Source organism: Fringilla coelebs (genome assembly GCF_963513975.1).
Source record: "Fringilla coelebs genome assembly, chromosome: 17".
In the NCBI taxonomy this organism is placed as follows: Eukaryota; Metazoa; Chordata; class Aves; order Passeriformes; family Fringillidae; genus Fringilla; species Fringilla coelebs.
In genome coordinates, this window is record NC_140043.1 from 13,391,581 (window position 1) to 13,414,805 (window position 23,225).

The following is a 23,225-nucleotide window of genomic DNA, read 5'->3' on the forward strand; positions in this document are numbered from 1 at the left end:
GAGCGCGCGCCTCCCGCGCTGATTCGCTGCGCGGCAAAGCCCGCGCGCCGCCGCCAGGGGACTGGCGCGCGCCGCGGCGCCGTTCCCCAAGAGAACCGATTGGAGGGCGAGCGCAATCCCCGCCCACCTCGCGCGGCGATTGGCCAGCTCACATGCCAATCAGCTCGTAGCACCGCCCTCCCCACGGAGCGCGCATGCGCGGTGCGGGAGGGCCCGTGGAGGTGAGCGGGGGCCGAGCGGGGCCGGAGGGGTCGGGCCTGGTTCGGGCCTGGTTCCGGTCTCCGTTTCCCCGGAGCCGCTCCGTCCCGCTGGGAGCCGCGCTCCGAGCCTGCCCTCAGCCCTCAGGGCTCCTTCCAGCCGAGGGGGGCCGCGGCGGGGCGCAGCGCTGAGGGAAATGCAGTAAATTCTCCGGTACCTTCTGTGTTTGCTCCTGCTTCAGAGCTGCCGTGTCCAGCAGCAGCAGTCGGCTGAGAGGGATCGTGGTTTGTTTAACCTTATCAAGAGTTTTCAGTCCTGGTATCAAAACGGGTTCTGTAAGGGGTAGAGCTGGATGAAATCGTTAAAGGCTCGTTCAGGACTAGCCAGAAGCGCTGCTCGTTTTTCTGCATGTATTCTTCATTTTAAATGTCACTAACCTCTGTAGCAGCTGCCAATAAAAGTAGTCTTTCAATTGTTTTTTCATTTCGAGAGTTAAGTTCAAATTTTCTGTTTATTGCCAAGTGGCACTTCTTCACACACTGAAATATTTTCTTCTGAGTCAAATAAAGTATTTCAAGCATAACAGCATGTATTGTTTTAATTGCTTACCTAATACTGAAGAGTGACACTTGACAGGAGTAGGAGCTGACATTCCTCAGTATCCATGAGGAAAATGCACACTCCAGGCATACCTTTGTGCCTTTGTTAATATTGGGAATTCCTTGACCTGGGAAAAATCAGGTTCCCAGTGAGACTACAGGTCAGACTGCAAGACTGAAATAATCTCTTTTCCCTCTATTGTTTTGGTTTTTTTCTTTTTATATGTTTAGTATTTTCCAAGTGTTGGTAGGAGTATTCTTTTATTTACTGTTTTCCAAATCCCTTTCAAAATGTTTTAAGAAACATAATTATATTGAGAACCAAAATTCTATTCAGCATGGTAAATATTTCAAGGCAAATGAAACCAGTTCAGATAACCTTGAAAAAAAACCTGAATATTGAAATACTGCTCAATATGTGCAGCTAAAATAGCTCATCTTAAAACAAGAATTCTCATGGTAAACTCCTCTCTCCCATTCCCTTCCAGGTTTTGTTGCAGAGAAGCCTTGTCCTGGTTTCTGTATGAATGCTCCAGGTTTATTTCACTTTGCATTCTTACTGAGAGGGCTGCAAACACCATCATGGACAGGGTGGGTTCTGAGGAAGCAGCAGCTCTCTCTGCCCAGCCTGCCCCTGCTTCAGGCAGCAAGAAAAAAGAACTCTTTGAATCTCCTTGAACTAAGTGAGGCAGAATTAGAAGAACAGTTTGTAAGAGGTGATGGCCCAGGAGGTCAAGCCACAAATAAGACAAACAACTGTGTTGTCCTGAAGCATATTCCATCTGGGATTGTGGTCAAGGTAATTGGGTTTTGTTTTATTGAGTCACAAATTGCATCAGGACTTCCAAGTCTCTTTTCAAAATAAAGCATAATCACAGTGCAGGTGGCATGGAGGAAAAGTTTATATATATATATAGTAAAGAGTCTCAGCAAGAAGTAGTCTTGGCTGTCAGCAGATAAATAAACTTGGGGTCAGAGCTCCTTTTCCTGGCTTTGCCACCCAGTTACAGTTTTGTAGTTTCCAATTAAATTAATCTTCATTGTAGCTGTCACATTCCTGTCCCTCATGTGAATTAGAATCCCTTCCTTAGCAAGTTGATCATTCTGCAGATCCCTTTTCAGCATTTCTCTTACCTAATTCTTGTGGATTAATACCTTGAAATTAATCTTTGCTCCCTGTCACAAGGGGAAGACACAGTTAAGTTAAACTCAAGCAGCTTTCCAGGGTAAGATGGGAAGCATTAAAGATTAATGCAAAAGCCAGTCTGATGAGTTACAGCAGCAAATAATTATTTAAAAAATATCATCTGGATTTAAAAGGTGCAGCTGTTATTGGTGGGAGGATGCTCTTGGCCTGGGGAGGAGGGGATTTCCTTTAATAGTAGGATTGTATAGACTGAAAGGGAAAGCTGAAGAATAAACAGGTAAAACTTTCAGTAAAAATGTCCTTTGTATTTCTTCAGTGTCATCAGACAAGATCAGTGGAGAAGAACCGAAAGATTGCCAGAGAAATCCTGCAGGAAAAAGTTGACCTTTTCTACAAAGGAGAAGAGAGTGATGTTTTTAAAGAGAAGAAAACATCAGAGAAGCAAAAGCTGGAGAAAAAAAGAAGAGCAAAGAAAAACCTAGAAAGGAAAAAGCTTTTTAAAGAGATGCAACAATTGGATAAGGAATAAACATGTGAAATATTGCCTTGGCCTAGCAGGGTAAGAGAATTGTCATTAGACCCAAACAGTTTTCCAACTAACAAATGATGCAAGGCTTGGTAAGCACAGCTGAAACCCCAGTGCTGACCTGCTGTTCCTGCAAAGCTGAGGAGATAAAAGCACTCATGTACTCCTGCTTCCCCCTGCCATCATCTCATTAATCACATTCAGCAATCAGTTTTTCTGCCAGGTCCAGCAGATGAAGGAATCCTTGTTAAAGAGGAGCTATGAGCTTTCCACCATTGTTAGCACAGACCAAAAAAAATCAATGGATTTCCTCCTGTGCAGATGACACCTTGGGCTGCTTCCTGGGAGCTCCAGCCCATGAGAACAGCACTAACAGGTTCTCACTTCCCATCCTTGCCCAGGCAGTGCCTTCAGTGACATAAATCCTTTACAAACTGACCAGGTTTGGGCACTGGTTGTGGTGGTGAGAACTGAACTGCTGCTGGAAGAACACCAGTCACTGGTTCAGATCCTTCAGCTGAACAAATGCTCTGTCCTACTCAGCTCTGAGTGAAGTTGAACCAGCAGCTTTCCAGATCTTACCTGGAGTGGTGCTGAGCACTGGGGCACAGGGAGGGCCCTCCTGCAGGTCAGGGATGGTCACTCATGGCCCTCCAGTTCAGAGGTAAAACTGAGTTATTGCAGATAAAAAATTACCTGTGTTGGAAGCTGCCTCCCAAGGCAGCAGAGTCCAGTCCATCCAAGCTGTGAATTAATTAATTAGAGTTGTTTGTTATCTTTATGCTGTGCTGAAGTTCAGCTTGGCCTTTGGTATCTTCACTCATTTTGACAGCTTCCCATTTTATAGGAACAAATGCAGCTGTGTTTCCTCTGTCACCATTCCTCTGAAGCCACTCCTGAAGTACATTTGTCCTGGTTTTATCCTGTTAACAATTCCAGCAGCTTAACCAGAACTTCTCTTTCATTTTTGGACAGCACCCTCACCAGCTGCCACCATGTTTTGGCCTTCAACAAAGCCCCAAATCCAGAGTATGGATTTTGAAGGAACTCCACCTCCTTGTCCCAGAGACCAGCTGTACCCTGTGCCATGGATGGAGTGCTCCAGCAATCTGCAGGCCCCTTCCTTGTCCTTTCCTAAACTCCTGCAGGAAGGTTAAATTTTTATCTGCTGACAGTTCTTGCTCCTGGAGTATGAATCTGATTAAAGTGACTGTACATAGTTTTAATACAAACTGTTAATGAAAATAAGCTTTATTACGTCAAGTAATAAATACATACAAAGATGCAAATAACAGTTTTAGTAATTTATCCTGAATGTTCATTTTTCTTTTCTTTTTTTTTTTTTTTTTTTGCAAACTTTAAACTGAAATCTCCAGCCTTAATGTAGAAATTAGCTTTCCAGGACCTTGTTATTATTTAATAGGTTTCCCTATTTTCCATATAGCTCATGCACTTTAAGTGGACTTCAAAGCACTAACAGTCATGCAAATGTTTATGCAAAATGAACAAAAAAAGGAAAAATAAGAGAAGGGAAGGGTTATTTCTAAGCAGGGTCTATGCTGTATGACAAATTGTGACTTAGCAGACTACTAGGTACAGCATGCTATTCTGCATTTATTAAAAAAATCCTTAGAGCTTATGTCAAACTTTGAAAGATTGACATTTTGGGGATAAGTGAACATAGTCAAAGGAAAAAAAAAACAGAATGAGGCTGTGGCTGGATAAGAAGAGAACTGAAATATAGCCTGGGAGAGAAAGAGCATTCCTCTGCATGCACTTCAGTTTCCATGTTTTAGAAACATTTTAGGGAGTTTTAATGTCTTTAGAAAATGCAAACCCTCAGTAAGTTGAAAAATCCTTGGGTGTTTTTTTTTTTTTTTCCTTTCTTAACTGTACATTTTTGCAAGGGCAAAACAAGAACGGTAAAACATTCAAAATAAAGGAGTTTGTCTGAATGTTTCAAGAGTCAAAAAGAATAAGTGTTACTTTTTCTTCATGGGGAGATGGAGAGCCTTGCAGCTGAAGCTGGGCTAGGACCTCGCGTTTCGCTCCGTCTCGGCCAGGCATTCCCGGACTAATCCTCTAGCATGGATAATGCCTGCAAAAGAGTTGCTGTTTTAAATCATCCCACCAAAAGTGTTTTAAATCATCCCATTCAGGCCACACTTGCAGTGACAGTCCACAGAAAGGTTTATGTATTTCTGTCCCCAGTTGCCAAGGCAACCACAGAAGGCCTCAGCAGAGGGGACAGCCCTCGCTCCCCGAACATCAGCTGCCACTAAACAAGTCTGCCTTCCCAAAGTTGCATTGTAAATTGAAAAGGGACTAAACCAGGAATCAGAACATGGTAAGATTTGTAAGTCTGCAGTGGCAGGTAGATCTTAATGTGCAGTATGGGCCTCCTTAAAATCAAAGATTTAAGGGGGGGGGAAAAAAAAAATCTTACCTACCAGTGAGTTATTTTGCCAGTGGAGTGAAACAAATTACAAAGTTACTTGGGGAGTCATTTTAGCAAGCTCTTAATGCCTCGAGATAGCTCTCCTCTGGGAGGATGCATCAAAATCCAAGCCATCATAATACTGTTGAAAGCCAAGTTGTGTCTCTCATGTAAAAATAAGAGATTTTTTTTCTATGGCGTGTGCAGAAAGTTACCTCCTAACACTGGCTCAGCTCCCAGTGTAAATCATCACCCCTTTACATGCTGCTCTCATCTGATAGACATCATGTGGAATTTTCCACTACAAGTCCTGTTGCCTTGAGTTCCAGCAATCTGGACTTCAGTTCATAATCCTGGAACTAAATGTGGATTCATGCTCACAGAGCTGCTGGAAGAACAGAGCTTGAGAGAGGTGTTAAAATGAGAGGTGGACAGATTTTCCTACAACAAAGGCTAATATTTTGCTGACTAGGCAAGACAGAACAGATTTCTCTGCTCATCATGCTCCTTAACAAGGTAGAGAAAGGGCAGTAAGGCAATAGATGGGGGTTAATCTCTAGAGATAATGGCTTCTGTTTCTAGAAGGCTGCTAGCCCAGATCACAGCAGCAGCCTACTGCCCTGGGAGGACTTGGTGAGTGCAAGGCTTGGCAGAAGGTTAAACTGCCACGGAGGAGGAAAGCTGCAGCTGTGGGATGCAGAAACATGAACTCAAAGCAGTGTGTTAGACCTGGATCTGGTGGCAGGATGCCCAGTTCATGCAGCAGAACTACTCTGAATAATGTAGAACACTGGGAACTGGGCCAGTTTTAGAGGTCAGTAGTGCTCGGGAGCAGGCAGAGCTGGGGACAGGGACTTTATTCAGGGATAACCTCCATGGCCATGGAGGAACAGTCACGTGTTACCCTCAGTCATTCTGCTCTCACACTCGCACATGCTCCTTCAGCCACCAGGCTCCCAAAATGGAAAGAGAGGTACCTTTGCGACCAAAAGATGGCAGCAAAAAGTATTTATTCAGGATTTTGTGCAACACTGGCAAGTCACAGTGGCAGCATTGTATCTTAAACCTACCTTGTTGCAAGAGGCAGCAAAGCAACTTTTTCCTCACCAAACTAAACCATCCAGTCCAGAGAACATCTGCATCTCTCTCAGTCTCTCTCAAGCTGTCCCCATTAGCCTGTTGCCATTCATGATCTATTAATACTGACTCAGGCAATGCAATAAAGAGAGACTCCAGCAACATTGATTTTAGCTGGGCCAGATTCCACTTACCACTCATCAGCAGACTTTATTGCATCCTTTCCCAGAACAGCTACTAGTCATTTTATTGCATGTCATGGCAGATATATTACTCTTCCATAATGGTTGAGCCTTAAATAAAGCTTTGTAGTCTGGGGTAAGTGTAAGGGGGATTTGCAAGGTGCTGAACTTAGTCTCTTACAATAACATTCCCATTCTGGGTTGAATGCATGAGCCAATCTCATCACAAGGACCACAGGAAGGGAGGAAAAATTAACCATGTCATGCTAGAGAAAGGAGAGAACTGCCAGTACAACTGCTGTCTGTGGCCTTTCAGGGTCATTTCAGGAGCTGGAGCTGTGGAATGTCCCATGTCTGCTCCTTCAGAAATATCCCTGCACGTCCCCTGCAGAGGACAATGTCAGGCTGATGTCAGCGGTGGGACATGCAGGGGTTTCTTTTACACTCCAAGGAAAGGGCTTTATTACCCCTTTTAGCTGACAAAGCAAAGCTGGAGACACTCATCAGCCAGCCCTAAAAGCTGCTCTGTCCCTTTCTAGTGGACTTTAATGACATGCACTTGACAGGAGGTAACAGAGCCTAAGCAGCCCCACTCTCCTCTGCACAGTGTTCTGTTCATGTTTGACATCTCAGCCTGAACAGCCTCCCCTAACACCTTTTTGGGGTTTTTTTTTTTGGAGCTCTTTCCTCCACCAGCCTCAGTGAGAACTACCACAGTGTTGTATTTCTTTAGGCAAAATGCACTTCAGTGAAGATTCCTGGGCCAAGTAGATGGGAGATGTGTATGAGATGCAAACAATGCTGTGGATTTTGGGGAGTGAGAAGGAAAGGGAATTGAAAGGGCAAGAAAATCACCAGGAGCCTGAAATAATGTATCCATGAAAGGTTCTTCAATAAGAATTATTTGAATTTGATTTTGAATTATTAACTGAAACTCCCTGTATGCACACGAGACACTTTTTGCCACTGTTTATCTATCAAATACTGTTCAGACAGAGCATCCCAAGGTTTCAGTTGCTGGTTAATACTCCCACTTTCAGGAGGAGCTCAAGTTGTCTCTTTTCAAAGGAACAGTTGTCATTAAGCTGTATACAAGAAGTCAGTGCACAAAATGAATGGGAAATGATTATTTTTTAAAATAAGTTTAAAAGTTACCTCTTTTTAGCCTCTCCATCGCACTTTTACTCCCAGCATATGTAGGTCTAATCTCTTTTCCTAATTCTTCTATGATAGCTAGGAGTTCTGCATATTTGCTCTGTGGTACTTGACTGCTGCTGGTGCCCTGCAGTTGAAAGTAGATTAATCTCAGTCAAATACTGTAAAAACAAAACCATTACAAGAAACAGCAAGTGGAAGTTTATGGAAGACTGTAAATCACTTTTTAAAAGAACAAAATTTCAGGATTATTATATAAACATAAACATGATTTTTTTTTAATTGCTGCTACAGTTGGACACAATGCTACGTGCCCTTCAAAAATTGGGATCAACTGTGAGGATGCAGCTGCAAGCCTTGGACTTTGGGTGAAGCAAAGTTAAAATAGTCCTGCAAAACCAGCAAACCTGGAACTGCTTACTTAACCCTGTTTCTGGTTTTTCAATGTTTCAGTGTATATTTTGTGGAGAAGTTCACCAGGTGGGGAGACCGAGAAGAAAAAAATGAATAGAAATATTGGGCTTTTAACAAATAACTTTAAAATATGTAAGTGCCCTTACAGAACATAATTCAAGACATTTCTCTGACTCAGACAGGACAGGACTAGCAGTTAATTAGGAACCAACCTCACTCAGCACTCAGCTTAGCCTAATTTGATCCCCAGACATGTGCGAGGAGGCAGTCTGCCATTTGGGTTTGATTTCAGACCTTGGTGGGAGGGAGGAGCACCTCAGATTACAGGCCACAATCCCTGCCACTATGCAAAGGCAGGGTCAGTGATCTGATGAAAGGAAAAGAAGCAGAGCTGTACCTGCATCCCTTGTGTATAGCCTAGGGATGGGGGGCCGTAGTCGTTTATGAGCTGCCGGTACTGTGCCGATGTTGCCATACTTGTGGAGGGAGAGTGAACACCCCCAGCTGCAGAGAGAAAAGAAAAAAAGAAAGAAAACAAAATTTTTATTACCTAAAGATTAATTAGTCTGTCACACTGGGACACATTTTAATCACTTCTTCCTAAAGCTGTGACCTCTCACCTTTGCCTAAGATCACTAATGACATTTCTGAGTGTCACTGCTAGGAAGAGAATGGCTGAATTAATGCTTCTCTCATGTTTGATGAACACTTGGAAACAGCACAGCCTGCAGCATTATCAGTGCAAATTGTTTGCCTAAAAGTGAAGCAGAGTGTAGCATGACAGGTTGTTCTGCCTAGACAAACTGCAAGTATTAAGGAGCCCTATTTTTGCATATATACATTCCACACAGATGAGTCTAATGTGCCAGGCTATTTTTACTTTTTCAGTGCAAGTTATCTGAAAGTAATTTTGCAACTCAAAGTGTCATCACATGGTCAAAGCAAGTTACCCTCAGTACTATTTTCAGCCAATGCCAAAACTATTCCTAGGGAACAGTCAGTTGTGGTACATCAGATCTGCTGCTCATTGTGTGACATGGGAGGCGAGGAGTGCTACCATTATTCCTCTTTGTGTGATATCAAACATTTTTAGCCAGTCAAATTGTGTTGTATAAGTAGATCAAAGGGAAAAGAACATCACTTTGTGTTATGGTTACTTTTTCTAAAGTTATAAAAGATTATATTCACATCTAATGAGTTTTGAGTCAGTTACGAGCTGCAGAAACAGACTCTAATGTCATCACTGACAAACTGCTCCAGAAATGAGCAATCAAAACACTTTCCCCCCTTGTCCCACAATGGTAAGAATTTAGGTTTAAGAAACAACAGTTTGATTTTTTTTTTTAAGGGGCTTAATTATACTGCCCACTTCACAAGTGTGCTAAAAAACCTGCTGGTTATGCACTTGGGAGCAAGGGAGCATCACAGCACTGAACTTCTTCACTCTTGCAGCTCAAGTGCCCTTGCATCCATGGATGCTGCTGTCTTTGCCTGTAGGCACAGACACAGACTGCCTGCTGTCTGGAAATATCTCCCCCCTTACAAACTCCTTTGCTGAAAATTCCCAACTGTCTTTCATATGAGGAACAGATCTCATTTACCAGCCTTCATTTAAATCTAAATTAAAGTGATGCTAAAAGTCACTGGGGCTCAGAACTATGTAAATCTCTAGCTTTGTTTTAAAGTTGCAAATTACTTCATTCCTATTTTCCCCTCTCCACAAAAAGAAAGGGCCAGCAGTTACTCTGTAAAAAGCTCTGCTGAACATAGTGAAACGGACTCTTGTGCTCACATGGGAAGTCTCTTTCCAGTTCAGAGTTATCATAGGATATCTACTCATTACAAGAAGAGAGCATGTTCTTTATTTTTACTAGTTAACCAGATGTGAAATCTCAAAAAGGCAAACTGGACTGGTCACTAGGTCACCTTAAAAAAAAAAGCAAAGTTTCTCTTTGTCTTTAACAGAGCTGCTAAATTTTATGCCATTACAACCTGCAGTTTCATCACTGAGGTTTCACATGGAGCTAATTTTGTTTAAGCATAGTAAACCCTCCCCAAAAAACAACACACCCATAGAGTAGGACACTGTAGGGACAGCACAGTTGTCAGCCACTCTCTCAATTAGTTCTTCACATTATCAGCTCAAAATACATGCACAAGTGTAAGATTTCTCCATGTGAAACTCAGTACTTCAAGTCCAGATGACTGAATTTCAACATTACTAAACATGACACAACAGCAAACCGCATCTCTTTTCCAAGGACTTCAAAATGCTTCAAAAACATTAATGAGCCCCTTGTGCTGCAAGGTAAGAAGGCTTAATTACCTCAATTAAGCAGAGAAAGGCTTAAGTGATTTTTCCTCATGTACAATAAAACAAAAGACCCATCCTGCAAAGACTTGTCTCTGAACTGTTGTTGCAAGCAGTCACATCCAAGAGCAGGGAGCTCCAAACTGGATGTGGATAAGGCAGGGACTCCCATGACCAGGCACGAGAACCCTGCAAACCCACTGAGCAAAACTGAGCTGCAGCCCGTGCAAAACTCAGAGCAACTTACTGATCCCATATTGGTTGATGAAAACATACTGGTTAAGGATATCAGGAGATGGTGGGCATTGGAACAGGCTCCCCAAGGAAGTGGTCACAGCACTAAGCCTGGGTTTGGGAAGCATTTGGATAACTCTCTCAAGCACATGCTGTGAGTCTCAGGGTGTCCTGACTGTTGGACACGATGGTTCTGATGGGTCCCTTCCAGCTCAGCATATTCTGTGATATCACAGCACAGACAATTCAGCGATTGTTTCGCATTCTGTTGATTTAAGCAATGACACACACTTGGCTTGCAGGAGATAACACCGCGGGGCACATCTAGATAGGAGAGACAAACTCTCCAACGCAAAGCAGAGAGTCGGCTCCGCATCCAGCGGCTGAGCGAGAAAAGTTTCATAGGCGTGGAAACAGCAGGGGAGCTTGACCCCAGCTGTGACCGGGCAGCACCGAGGGACAAAAGCGGGCAGGGAGGTGGCGGAGGAGGCGGCGAGCGGGGCGGGAGGCGCGGGCGGCGCGGCCGGGGCGCTGCAGAGCGCGCTGCAGACACTAGAGGCCATCGCTGAGAGCGCCGGGCCCTGCCAAGTGACAGAGCGTGGTAACCATGGTGAGTTTACCCGTTTCTTTGCAGTCTGCATCAAAAATGTAATAAGACATAATGCCATGCGCCGACCACTTTATCAGCAGCAGCAGCAGGCCCGGAGAACAAAGGAAAGGATTTGGCTTGGCCGCGGTACCAGCCTCCATACATCCGTGTCAGAAGTTGTGCCAGTCAAACTCGGCTGGAGGGGGGGAAAAAAAGAAAAATCCTTGGTTTCACCTCAATTTTAAATGATGCGATCATTAAAATGAAATTAATTTGGGGGGTGGGGGGTATTAGTATCTCACAGGGCAACAAGCTTTTTGACCTATCACTTTGTATGTTAATCTCAGGGAGAAGCCCTGGGTCTTGGATGACTATTACTCAATTAACCCAAAATTCATCTGCATGTCTGAACAGTCTGTGTGTCTCAGATTTAAAAAAAAAAAAAACAAACCCACCAGATATTGCTATTATAGTTAGAAATTAGGCCAGGAAGTCTCACAGTCAATAACCAGTCAAAAATCGGTGTGATGATTAGGTATTCACTAGAGAGAAAAAAGGAGGGGGGATCTAAATTGAGGCTTGCTCTCTCCAACGTTAAAATGACAATGGAGACAGTTAAGAACTGACAGAATCGAAAAGGGAGTGTGCTTGGTACTGAATTTCAGTGGCACCCTGTATCACATCCCAAATTGTCTTAGCGGTTGCTGTTGTTTAAAACCTAAATTAATACACACACTTTCCTCCCTTCACTTTCCCAATTAAATGTACACAAAACCTTGTAGATCCCCACTTATTCTATTGCAAACAATGTCTTTTATTTCTGTATTCCAGCAGAAGACTGCCACAAGCATTTTTCCCCACAAAAATATAGTGATTTCCTTGTTAATTAATATTAATCTTTATTAATTATGGGGGGTACAGCAAACAGAAATGAGATTTTGGTACCAAAATCTCTTCCTTCCAGCAGTCTCTCTCAGCCCAGATTAACACCCTGAGAGACAAAGGATCTCAAATCAATCTTTGTTTGCCTAAACTCCTGCTGACCAGGAACCTTCTCATTAATTCCTGATAGGTTTGTAGGGATCCCTTCAGCTCCAAGCCTGAGCAATGATGACCAATTTGCTGCTTCAAGTTTTAATTCTTAATTCTACTACTGCTGCTTGCTGGAAAAATAACAGGGAGGGCAACCAACTTGCTGAGCACCCTGAAGGAAGCAGCAGGAGCAGGAACACTTGGGTACACTCACCTGATCCACTTTGGCAGATGCCAAGGCATCCACACAGCTCAGCTACCCCCCTGTTCCACAGGCAGCAAAGGAAAACCAGGAACAACTCACTGAGTTACTCAGGACTGACAGAGAAGCCAAGGGCCAAACCCACTGGATTTGTGCTTCCCAATCCCACTGGATGTGTGCTTCCCAGTCCCACTGGATGTGTGTTTCTCTTCTGCCCTGTACTTTTTAAAGTCCTATAAAAACACATTTTACAGACTCTTTCCACACATCAGCATGAGAGCATGTAAGAGATGATACCTGTAGCCTGGACTTCATCCAAGGAATGTGGTGCAGTCAGTGGAATCCCAACAGTTCTCCCTCTGTTCCACAGACCCTTCAAGCTGAGGCTGCTTGAACCATCAAGGCTGTTGCCATTTCAGTGGCTCGTGGTCACCACCCCTCCAGAGCCCAGTGCTGGAGGTTATTGCCCCTGCCACACCCTGCAGGGAGTCCTGACCATATGGGGTACCAGACAACGAGGCTGGTACTGAAGGGATATAAACTCTTCTGTCCTAAACTAGGCAACTTAGCAAGAAAACACATGAGAAATGCTCCTGAAGCTGCTTTGCCAACACTCACCGTGAGGCATCCTCGAGCACCAGGGGAGAGGTAACAGCTTCACCCAGCACAGCTATTTCTGCAGCGAGGAGCTGAACACAGCTGGAGTGTTTTGGCTGACTACAAGAATATTTTATTCCATAGCCCTCTATACTCTTTGGTTTGAGTTCAACAAGAGCTCCTTGCCATCCATGGGACACCACATGCATGTCTACACAAGTAGATCCACGGCACAGCCAAGCCACACACTGAATTCTAACAGCAGTTGCCAACCCAGAGCTCAAACAGAGCCCCCACACCCCCCAATCTTCCCATAATTTTTAAAATTTAAAATAATGGACCCTGTTCTCATTTGCACAAACCATTCCTTATAGCACTGGCTGTGAAAATTGTATTTTCACCCACTATTCCTCCCTGGAACAGCCCTTGTGGAAGGAACAGACCTTTCTTTGAATAAAACTATTTCCTTTTAAAAAAACGCAGCGCGCAGACACATAAATATGTTCTCAAGAACTAGGACATTCTTTATCGTAACAGCCAGAGGCCTTGCTCTTTTGATCTGTCACACTCTGGGCCTTTCCTCTACTACTCTTGTGCTATTTAATCTTTCCATGTGGATAACGGTCATGGTTTATGTCTCCTCTTCCTGCCCTCCTGTCTCTTTCTTTATCAGAAAAACTAAAGCCAGTCCCTTGACTCCCCACCATTCTTTTCTTGCTTAAGCTATTGCTACACCAGCAAGTTATCTGGCACCACAAGGAACAGATCAAGAGATTAAAGCATTTGGTATGTGTACACCACATGGAGTTGGCCTAAGGGGCTATGACTTAAGGTGAGATTTTAGTCTGGTCCCCCAGCCGAGGGGGGTATGGTTCAAAGCTGTGCCATCTTTGGTTTGGATCCCATTTTTTTGCAAGGGATGGAGCATCCATGTTGCACAACTGGAGCAGAGCTTCTGGGCCACTTTTATCCAACAGGAATCCAGTTAGCATGAACCCAAACCACTCTGCAGCAAAACCAAGGTGCTGGGTGGGGACCACGGAGATTTGCTGACTGTGAAAACCACACTATGAAAACTGCTCTCAAGCAAAACACTCAGGGAGGCAAAGCCAAAAGTGCCCGTTTTCTAAATGCCCAAACAAGTCCACTTGAAAATTCCTAATTCTGAAACATGTTTAGAGAGCTTTTTTGCATCATACTTAACTTCACATGGACTTCAAAAGATCATGGATCCAGCAAATTTCAGTCTGAAGCAGAGAGGGGAGCATATTTCCTAGAAATTATCCCCCCTGCTAAGGCACAAACACTTTGCTCTCTGTTCTGCCTACAAAGAGTATTCTTTCCAGTACTCCCACTCCAAAAACAACCTCTCAATATGGTCAACAATATCAAACAGAAGCTGTCTCTGTAAAGGGCGACAAGCAAGCCATGTGCTTGAGCAAGTCTGCACTGCAGTGCTGAGAACAGAAGGGCCGTCCTCGTGTGCTGGTGTCGTTTCTCAGGACTGAATGGAACTGGTCTCTCCAGCTGCCAGCTACAGCCCCAGACAGGGAAATGGTCTTCATATCACCTCCCAGTGAGAATTCACACTTTTCACAGGAAACTTGTGGTTGCTGCAAGGTTTGGCAGGTGCACTGAGAGCCCCTTTGGTCCTCAGCTACAGCAGCACTTGTTGTACAGGCCACGACTTGTTCATGTGCAGCCAAGACACAGCCCCTTCCCTTGTCACTGTCAGCTGGATTTGGTGTTTCCAGATCCCACAGATGACAGTTTTTGAGCTTTTTTACATGAACAGGACTTTGTCTCAAAACCTGACATTTCTGCAAGAATGAGATTGAAAGTAAAGGAAAATCCCAAGCTGTTTCTGCTAGCTTCTGTATCTTGAAACACATTTTCTCTGACCTGTGCTTAGTCTAAACAAAATAGGAATGCTGGTGAATATCCACTGAGCCAGAAAACACATGAAAACATGGTGAAAAACAAACTACAGACCTATTCACAGCTGGTGTAAGTGTCAAGTTCAGCTTAAGTCAATGGAGATGCTCTACTTCACCTCGGCTCAGCAGCTGGTCCCTTACAGAGAAATAGTCAAACAATATGAAACACAAGACAGATGAGGAGGAAACAGTACTTCCCAGGAATCAGTAGAATAAGCAAGAGAAGACAAACAAATCAAAACATGGTTGTTAGAAAAGGTAACAGAGGTTCCCCTGGGACACTGCAGGGTCAGGTGAGGCTGGGAAGGCAGAGCCACTGCAGGTCCCTAATAGAGCTCATTTACAGCCCGGGCAGAGAAGATGCTTGTGCAGGAGATTAAATGGGGCTCCCCAAGCAAAGGCAGCTTGGAATTGAAAGCTTGGGGTACTACATGTAGGAACCCAATTCCCTAAGCACAGTCCCTCTAGGAAGGTAACTTCAGAAAAAATTTGGATAAAACACCACGAGCCTGATTGCAGCCACCCTGGGCCAAGTGTCAGCACTGACCTGGGCAACGGGGAAAAGGAGCAGGCACTGAATTCTGCTGTGACAACACATCCTCCTTCCCTCAGCCTGGTGTAAGGCAGAGGAGTCAGCACCCAGATGCTTCCAGCATCCTGAGTCACTTGTGGAGCAGCTGCATTTTCCTCACCCGCAGTCATCCCCAGATCTGCCGACAACCCACAGAGGTTTCCTCCCCGTATTTCCTCCCCCACATCCAGCTCCTCTCCCTCTGGACTTCAGTCCAGGATTGGATTCCCAAAACATGCTCCCATGCAAGAACAGAGCCCAGGCACCCACCAACCACAACTGCTTCATCTCACTGATGAGCAGTTTAAGTATAATTTTGCAGAGTGGCTACTCTCAGCCTCAACTTGAGAGGAGTTTGCTCTGCAGCAAGGACGCGGCTCCAAGAGCTGAGTCGACACTGCCTTCCCAAATACTCCTGCACCAGAAGCCCTGCACTGCAGGGAAGCAGCATTACCTCCCAGAGGAAAATCCCTGTGAGATCCACAGCTGCCCAGAGCCCTCCGTCGGCCGAGACCAAAATATTCAGCATTCATATAGAGAGGTTTCTGCAGGGCTGATTTCAGGCCAAAAGGGACAGATTTCCTGTTTTCCTCTCCTCTGCAGGACGGTGGGGGGGAGGGGGTGGGGGTCCTTCACCCCAGTTTTGGCAAACCTCTGACTTATCCTCCTGGCTGGGGGGCATTTAATTTAGGCACAATAGAGAAGCAATCTCCTCCAAATCAGAATTAAGCTCCAGAAAGGAGGGGGCCATTTGCAGTCATATCACTCTGAATGCGATATGTGCAACTGCAAGGACTGCTTTGTCTAAGTCCCTTGGCCTTAGGCCACGGTGCTGGCAATACCACTAGCTAGAGGAAGAGCTGGTGCGTGAGGATAATGGCAGAAGACAGGGAGGGAAGAGAGAGCCCATTTTGGATTCAGAGGAGGACGTTCTTTCATTGAAAAGATTCTGGGGGTGTTGAGGATGATCCGAACTCAGAAGAGAGGACAACTTAGACAAGAATAGTTCCAGCATGACAGCAAACTGCTGCTAACTTGCCGATACAAGGGGAAAAGGAGGGTGGGAGAGAAGGGGGAGATAAAACTGCATGAAAGAATCCAAAGCCCTGATCGCAGCCGGAGCGTTGGAAAGCACAGACACGGCAGCGAGAGGGCTGGAGACAGAAACTTCACCGCTCGGCTCGCATTGTGCGCGGCATGTCTGAGCCGGGATTTTGCAGTCCCTGCTCGCAGAGCAGCCAGACTCGGATCCCCTCCACTGCATGACCTAATCCCCACCCCTCACCCACCATCGCAAAATACCACCTTTGTTTTCCCTGCAATTTTACGGCTGTTCCGGAGAGCAAGGCACAGGTTCTCGTGGGAGCCGGCAGGAGAACGGATTCCCTTTGCTGGGCTTTGTTTTGTTTCTTTTTTTTTTTTTAATTTTTTTTCCCCCCTCCGGTGACACTTCTGCTTTTTGTCACAAATCCTCGGCACATCCCCTGCTCCCTGACCCTTCCGCAGAGCAGCACTCGAGCCCCACGGTGCTCCCCACACACGAACCCGGCTCCCCGAGCCTTTGCACCCTCGCAGCCCCACCGAGCTCAGCTCCATGCAGGATCGAGGTGGCACAGCCACCTCGGCTCATCCACCAGCTGGTGACGAGTCCTTGCAGTAAAATGTGATTGCTGCTCTCCTGATAGCTAGAACAGAGATGCATCCCGGAGATCCCTTTCCCTCCTCAGCTTCCCAGGATCACAACCACTAACGGGGCTGTAAAAATCAACCAGGCACATTTCCCTCCCTCCTAAACCCAACTCCAAAACTTTTTCTCAGGGGAAAAAAAAAAAAATCAGCATGATTTGTGGCTGTCTGATGCCAGCCCTGCAGGCTGGGCTGCGGGGATGGGAGACGAATACGATTTTTTAAAGTCAGAACCAACTTCTCCATTTTAGTGCTGTTTAATCGGAGCCGACGAGCACAGATTAGCGAGATCCCCTCCAAATATCCCACAGCGAAGCAATTGCTGCTGCGGCTTTGTTCAGGCTGCACCGATTCACACACGGAGACCCGATGTACAGCAGCACCGCAGCACCGGCAAAAACCCGCCGGCTGATGCCTTCGGAAATCGGGAAGAGAAAAACGGGGGAACGTAGTTTAAAAAAGAAGAAGGAAAAAAAAAAAAGGCAAAAAGTTAACGCTGTCAAGGAAACTTTCTAAAGAGGAAAGTTGGAAGGACTCCTGTACAAATCCAAGGATGAGGAGTGATTTTTAAACAGGAGGTTTTAAGAAATAGTGCAATCCCTGTGTGCCCCCCCATCCCCAAAAAGTCTCCAGCGAGCGGAGCGTGCTCCTCCGCTCGGGATGCGGGGGAGACTCCGACGGGGGAGCGCTGACCGAGGGTCGCCCCGAGGCGCCGGCGGTGCCTCCGCCGGCGGAGCTCCGGGCTCCGGGGCTCCCCTCCGGCCCGCGGAGCGCGGCCCGGGGCGGCCCCGCCGCCGGAGGAGGCGTGAGGCGAGGCGAGGCGCGGGGCGAGCGGCCGCACTTGCGGCGTCCCGCCAGCAGCGGTCCTCGCTGAGGCGCCGCCGGAATATTCCTGATCCAGATCAATCAGCCGCCCCGGGGAGCCGAGCATGGAGGAAACCCGGCGGCCGGAGCCCCGGAGCGGCGGCGGCGGCGGCGCGGGGCCGGGCGGGCGCGGTGCCCGGCGCGGGGGCGGCGCGGAGCGGGGCTGGCGGCGCCGGCCGGCGGGCGGGCGGGCGCGGGTAATGGCGGCGCGGAGCCGCTGCCCCGCCATACCGGACTGGGCACAAACTCGAGTCCGGGGCTTCCCCCAGGTGCCGGTGCGGCACCCGCCGCTCGCCTCCCAAACTTGCCACCCAGTTGCCGCCGCGGACTTACCCGGGTTGAGGGGAGTCCCGGGGATGTGGGCGTTCAAGTTGGGCTTGTAAGACATTCCCAGAGACATGGCCAGCGGGAGGAGGAGAAGCGTCCTGAAATTCAGCGAAGCGTCTCCGTGTCTCCCAGACACTTTGGGTTGTTTACAGCAGTAGCAGCACCGGCAAATATGGCCGTCAGTTATATTGACACCCACAATGCAATATATCATCCATACATCATGAGGAGACGCGGATCCAAAAACTTTGGGGGAGAGCCGGCAGCCACCCGCCGCGGCCGCCCGGCGCCCCGCGCACGGCGGCGCGGAGGGCGGGGGCGCGGCGGGCGGGGGCGCGGCGGGGGTGCGCGGCCATCCCCTCACAGACAATGGAGCTCCCCTCAGGGACCGCCGGCAGGGAGCGGGGCGGGCGGGCGGCGGCGGCGGCGCGGAGCCCGGCGGTGGCGCGGGGGGGGGGCTGTTTTAATTAACTTCGGAAAGTTTTGGCACAAGTTGCGGGTTTGGCCGGGCTGTGCCCGCGGCGGGCGGCGGCTCCTGTCAGCCCCGGGCGGCCCTCAGGGCGGCCCGCGCGCCGCCGCCTTCCCGCCTCCCCCTCACCTCAGGCCGGGCGTTCACCCCGCGTTCATCCCCCCCGCCAATCTCCACGGAAAATACCTGTTGATAATTATAAAATAAAAGATTCTTTTTTTTTTTTTCCTCACCCGCCCCCCTAAATGTCGCCGAGAAAAAAAAAAAAAAAAAAGCCGGTTTTTTATTTCCTTTTTTATTTTTTTTTCCAAACCACTAGTTCTCTCCGCTTGAAGGTGGAAGGTTAATGTGGATTGCAGCTTCTGAGGGACTAAAAAAATATGGATCTCGTTGACAACTGGCACATTTTCTGCTTGCAAGCAGCAGCTAAAACTTCCCCACCAAATTTTTTTAAAAATCAGGTTAAATGAAGAAGCTTTCCAGCATGCATCTGCCGTCAGAACTCATCCTTTTCACTGCAAGATATTAAGGTTTGCTCGTTCTTTTAATTCATATCAAATACACTCAAAAATCGTTCAATTACTCCAGATTTATCCCAACAAAACTGCTTGGCATCTGGACAGTCTCTCCTTAGGTGCACAGCCCAGCCTGAGACCCCCACATGAGACCCCCAGGTATATTTTACCAGGAACTGCTCTGAGATTTGATCGTTTTATTGTATGTGCTACTTAATGTCCATCCACTGCTCCTAATGCCAGCGACAGCCAACACGGAGAGCCTGATCCTGCTTCTTGTTCGGAGACAGGGGCACATTCCTGGTCAGTGACACTGACTCAGGCCCAGAGTGGCTGGCCCTGCAGAGGGAAGCAGGTAACGCCTCCATCACGGAGACACGGAGCAATCAGATTATTTCCTCTGCATAAAGGAGAATTGAGGAAGAATGGGAAAAGAGGAGCAGCCTTTGAGCCCCCAGCTCATACCCTGCTGACCGTGCTCTGCGTGAAAGAAACATCTGAAAATTCTGACTGGTACCAGATGAAACATCGTTGTATTTTATTTCCAGACCAAATGCTCAACTCCAGCGACCCTGGTGAATTCCAGACTGGCACTGACTGTCCTTACAATTGATCCATGCTCTGGTCTATTAGAGAGGGGTCCTGAGAGCCCCAGGCTCAGAATTACACGCTCAGTGACAGTAGTTTCACACTGGTGCTTGTGATTACAACTGTGTAATTCTTCTTAGAGCCCTGAAAGGCTGCACTGGTAAACCCTCACCGTGCGAGTGAGAACTCTGCAAACCTAAAGCTCCACTTCCAGATTTCTAAATAACAGCCTTTCTGTTGAATCCTGGAAGGCCAGCAAAGTCCTGCACGCCGCTCTGGGATTTTCCATCCTGTGGTTGTTTACAGTCACACCAAGTCAGAGCGAAATGGGAGCACTCCGAGCTTGCCGTGTTTTTCACAGCTTTACACCAACTCTACAAAACTGTGCTCAGAGCAACGCTGTGAAGAACAAGATCCCCTGTGTTTTGCCTGGGTTTTATAAAGACAGCTTCAAAATATCCAATATTCCAAGGGGGAGGCAGGGGATATGGAAAAAGTCCCGTAAAGTTTATTCTTCCTTCAGCACAAGGCACTGCGAGCTTTGGAGCAAGGTGTGAGGGCCAGGCTTGATGAGCTGGTCAGGCTCGTAGGGCAGCATCGTTTGTCCTGCAAGCAGGAGCCCAGCAGTGTCAGACCTGGGTACGTGATGTTTGCTTTGCAGTTTTCTGGGCACAGGCAGCAGTGGTGGCACGGACACCAGACCCTGGTAAAGGAAAAATTTACTGCTTGGCCTCAGACTCTATTTAAGATGACTTTACTCTTGGTTTTTTGGCACTCACTGCAGGGTAGGAAGTACCTGCAAGTTCTTCCCATCTGCCATGTGCTCTGAGGGTTCCCTGCAGTTGTTCTGAACCAGGTGTGGCCACAAGAACAAAACCACCGTTGTGCTCGGGCCCTGGGCCGGCTGCTCAGCAGGGTGACCACAGAGCCGAGCTCCCTTGGAGGGGCTGCCTGTGGTTTCACCTTGTTTGATGTGCCAAGCTGGGCTGCACGGCTGGAGCTGTGCTCTGCACATGCAGGCTGTGCCTCCAGCGTGGCAGCTGCAGCTCCCGGGCTGCGTGCAGCAAGCTGCAGGTCCCTGCTCTGCAGCCTGATGGCTCGGTCGTGTTCACTGACAGCAAAAGCAGGTCTTCATCACCAAGTGGCCCAGTCACAGAGCAGGAAATACAGCAGAGCCATTTTATCACACAGGTGACATTTGCAAGCCTTCTGCGCACTAAGACGTAACTTAAAAATAAACATGTGAACTGCTGTTTTCCAGCAAGGGAGGATGGACAGGAAGATGTGTCTGTCTCTTCAGTCACTACAAGAAGCACTGATGATGTATTTTCCATTTTCCAGGTACAGCTACCTCTTCTGAGTTGTGTAATATCTGCAACACTCACTCTGTCCCCCTCCCCTTTCTTCTCTTGGTATTTTCTCTGTTCCCTCTCCTGGTTTGACTTCCTCACCTCTGCTCCTCCCAAACCACTGGGAATACTGAGCAGCCAATGTTTCCACAGAGTTTGCCTCCAGCCCCTGCTTGGCCAGAGCTGTGACTGATTTGAAGGAGGTTTTCCCTTCCCAAAGCTCTGCGGGGTCGGTGCCATGGCCCTGGGCGAGGGTGTAAGGAATACACATGCAAAGTGGGATGTTGGAAGGTGCTGGCAGCTCCACCAGAGCCAGGGGCCTTGGGCCATGCTGTGAAACAAACTTGTTTGTCCCCTTTTATCTGGAAACAAAATGAAATAGTCATCACAGAGCTGTGCTGTAACACTCATGGGGACCTGCAAATGAGGAGCACAAACTAGGCTTGTTCCTTATCACCTTGGGTTACATCAACAATGAGAAGAATTAAAGATGGCACAGTAAGACCCTCTTTTTTTCCTGGCAGGTCTTTGACGTGTGTAAAACATTAAATTTGCGCATTAATTTTAATGTAATTAATTGTTGTCAGGCTTAATGAATTGAGTGGCTTGGGGGTATTCTAACTGTCCCTTACCCACCACAGAGCCCCATGTAGCAGCAAGGGGAAAGGAGTGGAAAGTTTGTTCCTTTTCCTAGAGGGAGTTAATATTCAAATGCTTATTCCTGCATTTCTGGTGATCCAGCATCGAACATAAAATAACCACAGATGCACCTTCAAGTTGCTCAGCACCAATTTAATCTTCGAGTCTCCAAACTGCTCTGGTGCTACAACTAACATCATCAACCAAAATGAAAAGATTCTGGTAGGCCTAGACAGAAAATTAAGCTTTTTAAGTCTTGGGTGAAGGCAAGGTTTAACCTCTGTGGAAAGCACAAGTGGTAGAGGCAAGTGAGTGTCAGCTTTAACAAACTACATTTTCAAAGAAGCTTTGCAGAGCTGAATACCTTTCTCACTGGGATTGTAATGAGCCAGCAGCTCCTGGTGCAGAACCTTTCCTTCCCCAGGACACCCAGCACGTCCCTGGGGCAGTCTGGGACTCTGGCACAGAGGGAAAATTGTGCATTTTGTGCTTTTTTGGCATCAATGTTGCTCCTTTCTTATCGCCGTGCTACAGCTCCTTCCATTCCAGCCTCTGTTCCCCACATGAGCTTCCTGCTGATGCTACAAAGTTTCCTGCGTGCTTTTTTTGTTCCCAAGAGAAAGCTGACAGCCCTTGGTGTCCTTCCTCTGTGATCTGCCTTTTCTGGCTGATATTTGCTGCCTACTGCCCCATCTTCACCAAAATGCACAAAACGAACCTAATCCTGAATAAAAAATACATATTCCCCTGCTCCACCCTGTTGCCTTCCTACAGCTCAAAACCCCCTGGAAGCTCTGGATTGCTCCCCTCCAGGGGAAAGAGCCCTCTGAGACTGTCTGCAAGGAGGGCTGTGGTACAGGGTCCAACAGAGGAGTGCTGCAGCAGCAGGCCCCAGGAAATCCTTGCAACAATTTCAGGTGGATTCCCAATTTCAGGTGGATTCCTATTCTGGGCAGGCTTTCCCCCTTAAATCCTCCCTGACAAACTTCTTCCCAGTCTAGCCCTGCTCCCCACTTGGAGATGGTTCCTCCCAGGGCCAGATGCCGTATTATCTGGAGCGACTTTCCCTCCCAGCCTTATTTTCCTCCTACTCCTGAGTCCTTTGTCTGGCTGCCAAGTGGAGCAGCCCTGCCAGGCAGACAGCTGCTCCGCATCGCCGCGCGGGTGCTGCCCTATGGCTGCCGAGCCGACTCCAGCCCGTTCCATCTCCGAGGGGGATGCTCTGCCTCCGAGGGGTCTGCCCCGGCAGGAGAAAAGGCAAACAGCACCTGTAAAGCTGTCGGAAGGGGCTGGAAAGGTTTAAGATAAAGAGGCCTTGGTGGTGCTCTGGGTTTACCTCTGAGGCAGCGTGAGTAGAGAGCCTGCTCTCTCCCGCTCTGGATGGAGGTCTCCCTGGAGGACCACGGAGGAGGAATGAGAAGTTTCCAAGCCCGCAGCCACAAAAGCACAGGCCTGGAATCTCTCTAATGAAAGTTTTCCTCTTTGCAGTTTGCCAGGCAAACAAGCACCAGGCACCAATATCAAAACCAGCCCAGATTCCAATGAAAACCAGCAAAGAGTAGAAATGAAACTGCTTAATT

The 23,225-nt window shown here is 47.4% G+C and overlaps 2 protein-coding genes across 5 annotated transcripts; one reads left to right on the forward strand and one right to left on the reverse strand.

Moving 5' to 3' along the window:
• The first annotated feature begins 209 nt into the window (after window positions 1-209).
• MTRFR (mitochondrial translation release factor in rescue) lies at window positions 210-3,576 on the forward strand. Of its 3 annotated transcripts, none has more exons than XM_084217322.1 (4): window positions 210-221; window positions 1,286-1,596; window positions 2,261-2,503; window positions 3,446-3,576. In XM_084217322.1, the coding sequence occupies exons 2-3, from the start codon at window positions 1,321-1,323 to the stop codon at window positions 2,471-2,473; spliced, it is 489 nt and encodes a 162-aa protein (XP_084073448.1). In that variant the 5' UTR covers window positions 210-221; window positions 1,286-1,320; the 3' UTR covers window positions 2,474-2,503; window positions 3,446-3,576. The 3 variants fall into 3 exon arrangements, with proteins under 3 accessions (XP_084073448.1, XP_084073447.1, XP_084073449.1); XM_084217321.1 differs by lacking the exon at window positions 210-221 and adding an exon at window positions 234-482; XM_084217323.1 differs by lacking the exon at window positions 210-221 and adding an exon at window positions 234-411.
• Window positions 3,577-3,703: 127 nt separating this feature from the next.
• On the reverse strand, window positions 3,704-18,397 carry CDK2AP1 (cyclin dependent kinase 2 associated protein 1). 2 transcript variants are annotated; one of them, XM_084217319.1, is made up of 4 exons: window positions 18,092-18,397; window positions 8,133-8,239; window positions 7,322-7,448; window positions 3,704-4,568 (listed from the first exon to the last, which is right to left on the reverse strand). In XM_084217319.1, the coding sequence occupies exons 1-4, from the start codon at window positions 18,297-18,299 to the stop codon at window positions 4,501-4,503; spliced, it is 510 nt and encodes a 169-aa protein (XP_084073445.1). In that variant the 5' UTR covers window positions 18,300-18,397; the 3' UTR covers window positions 3,704-4,500. The 2 variants fall into 2 exon arrangements, with proteins under 2 accessions (XP_084073445.1, XP_084073446.1); XM_084217320.1 differs by lacking the exon at window positions 18,092-18,397 and adding an exon at window positions 8,356-8,473.
• Window positions 18,398-23,225: the final 4,828 nt, after the last annotated feature.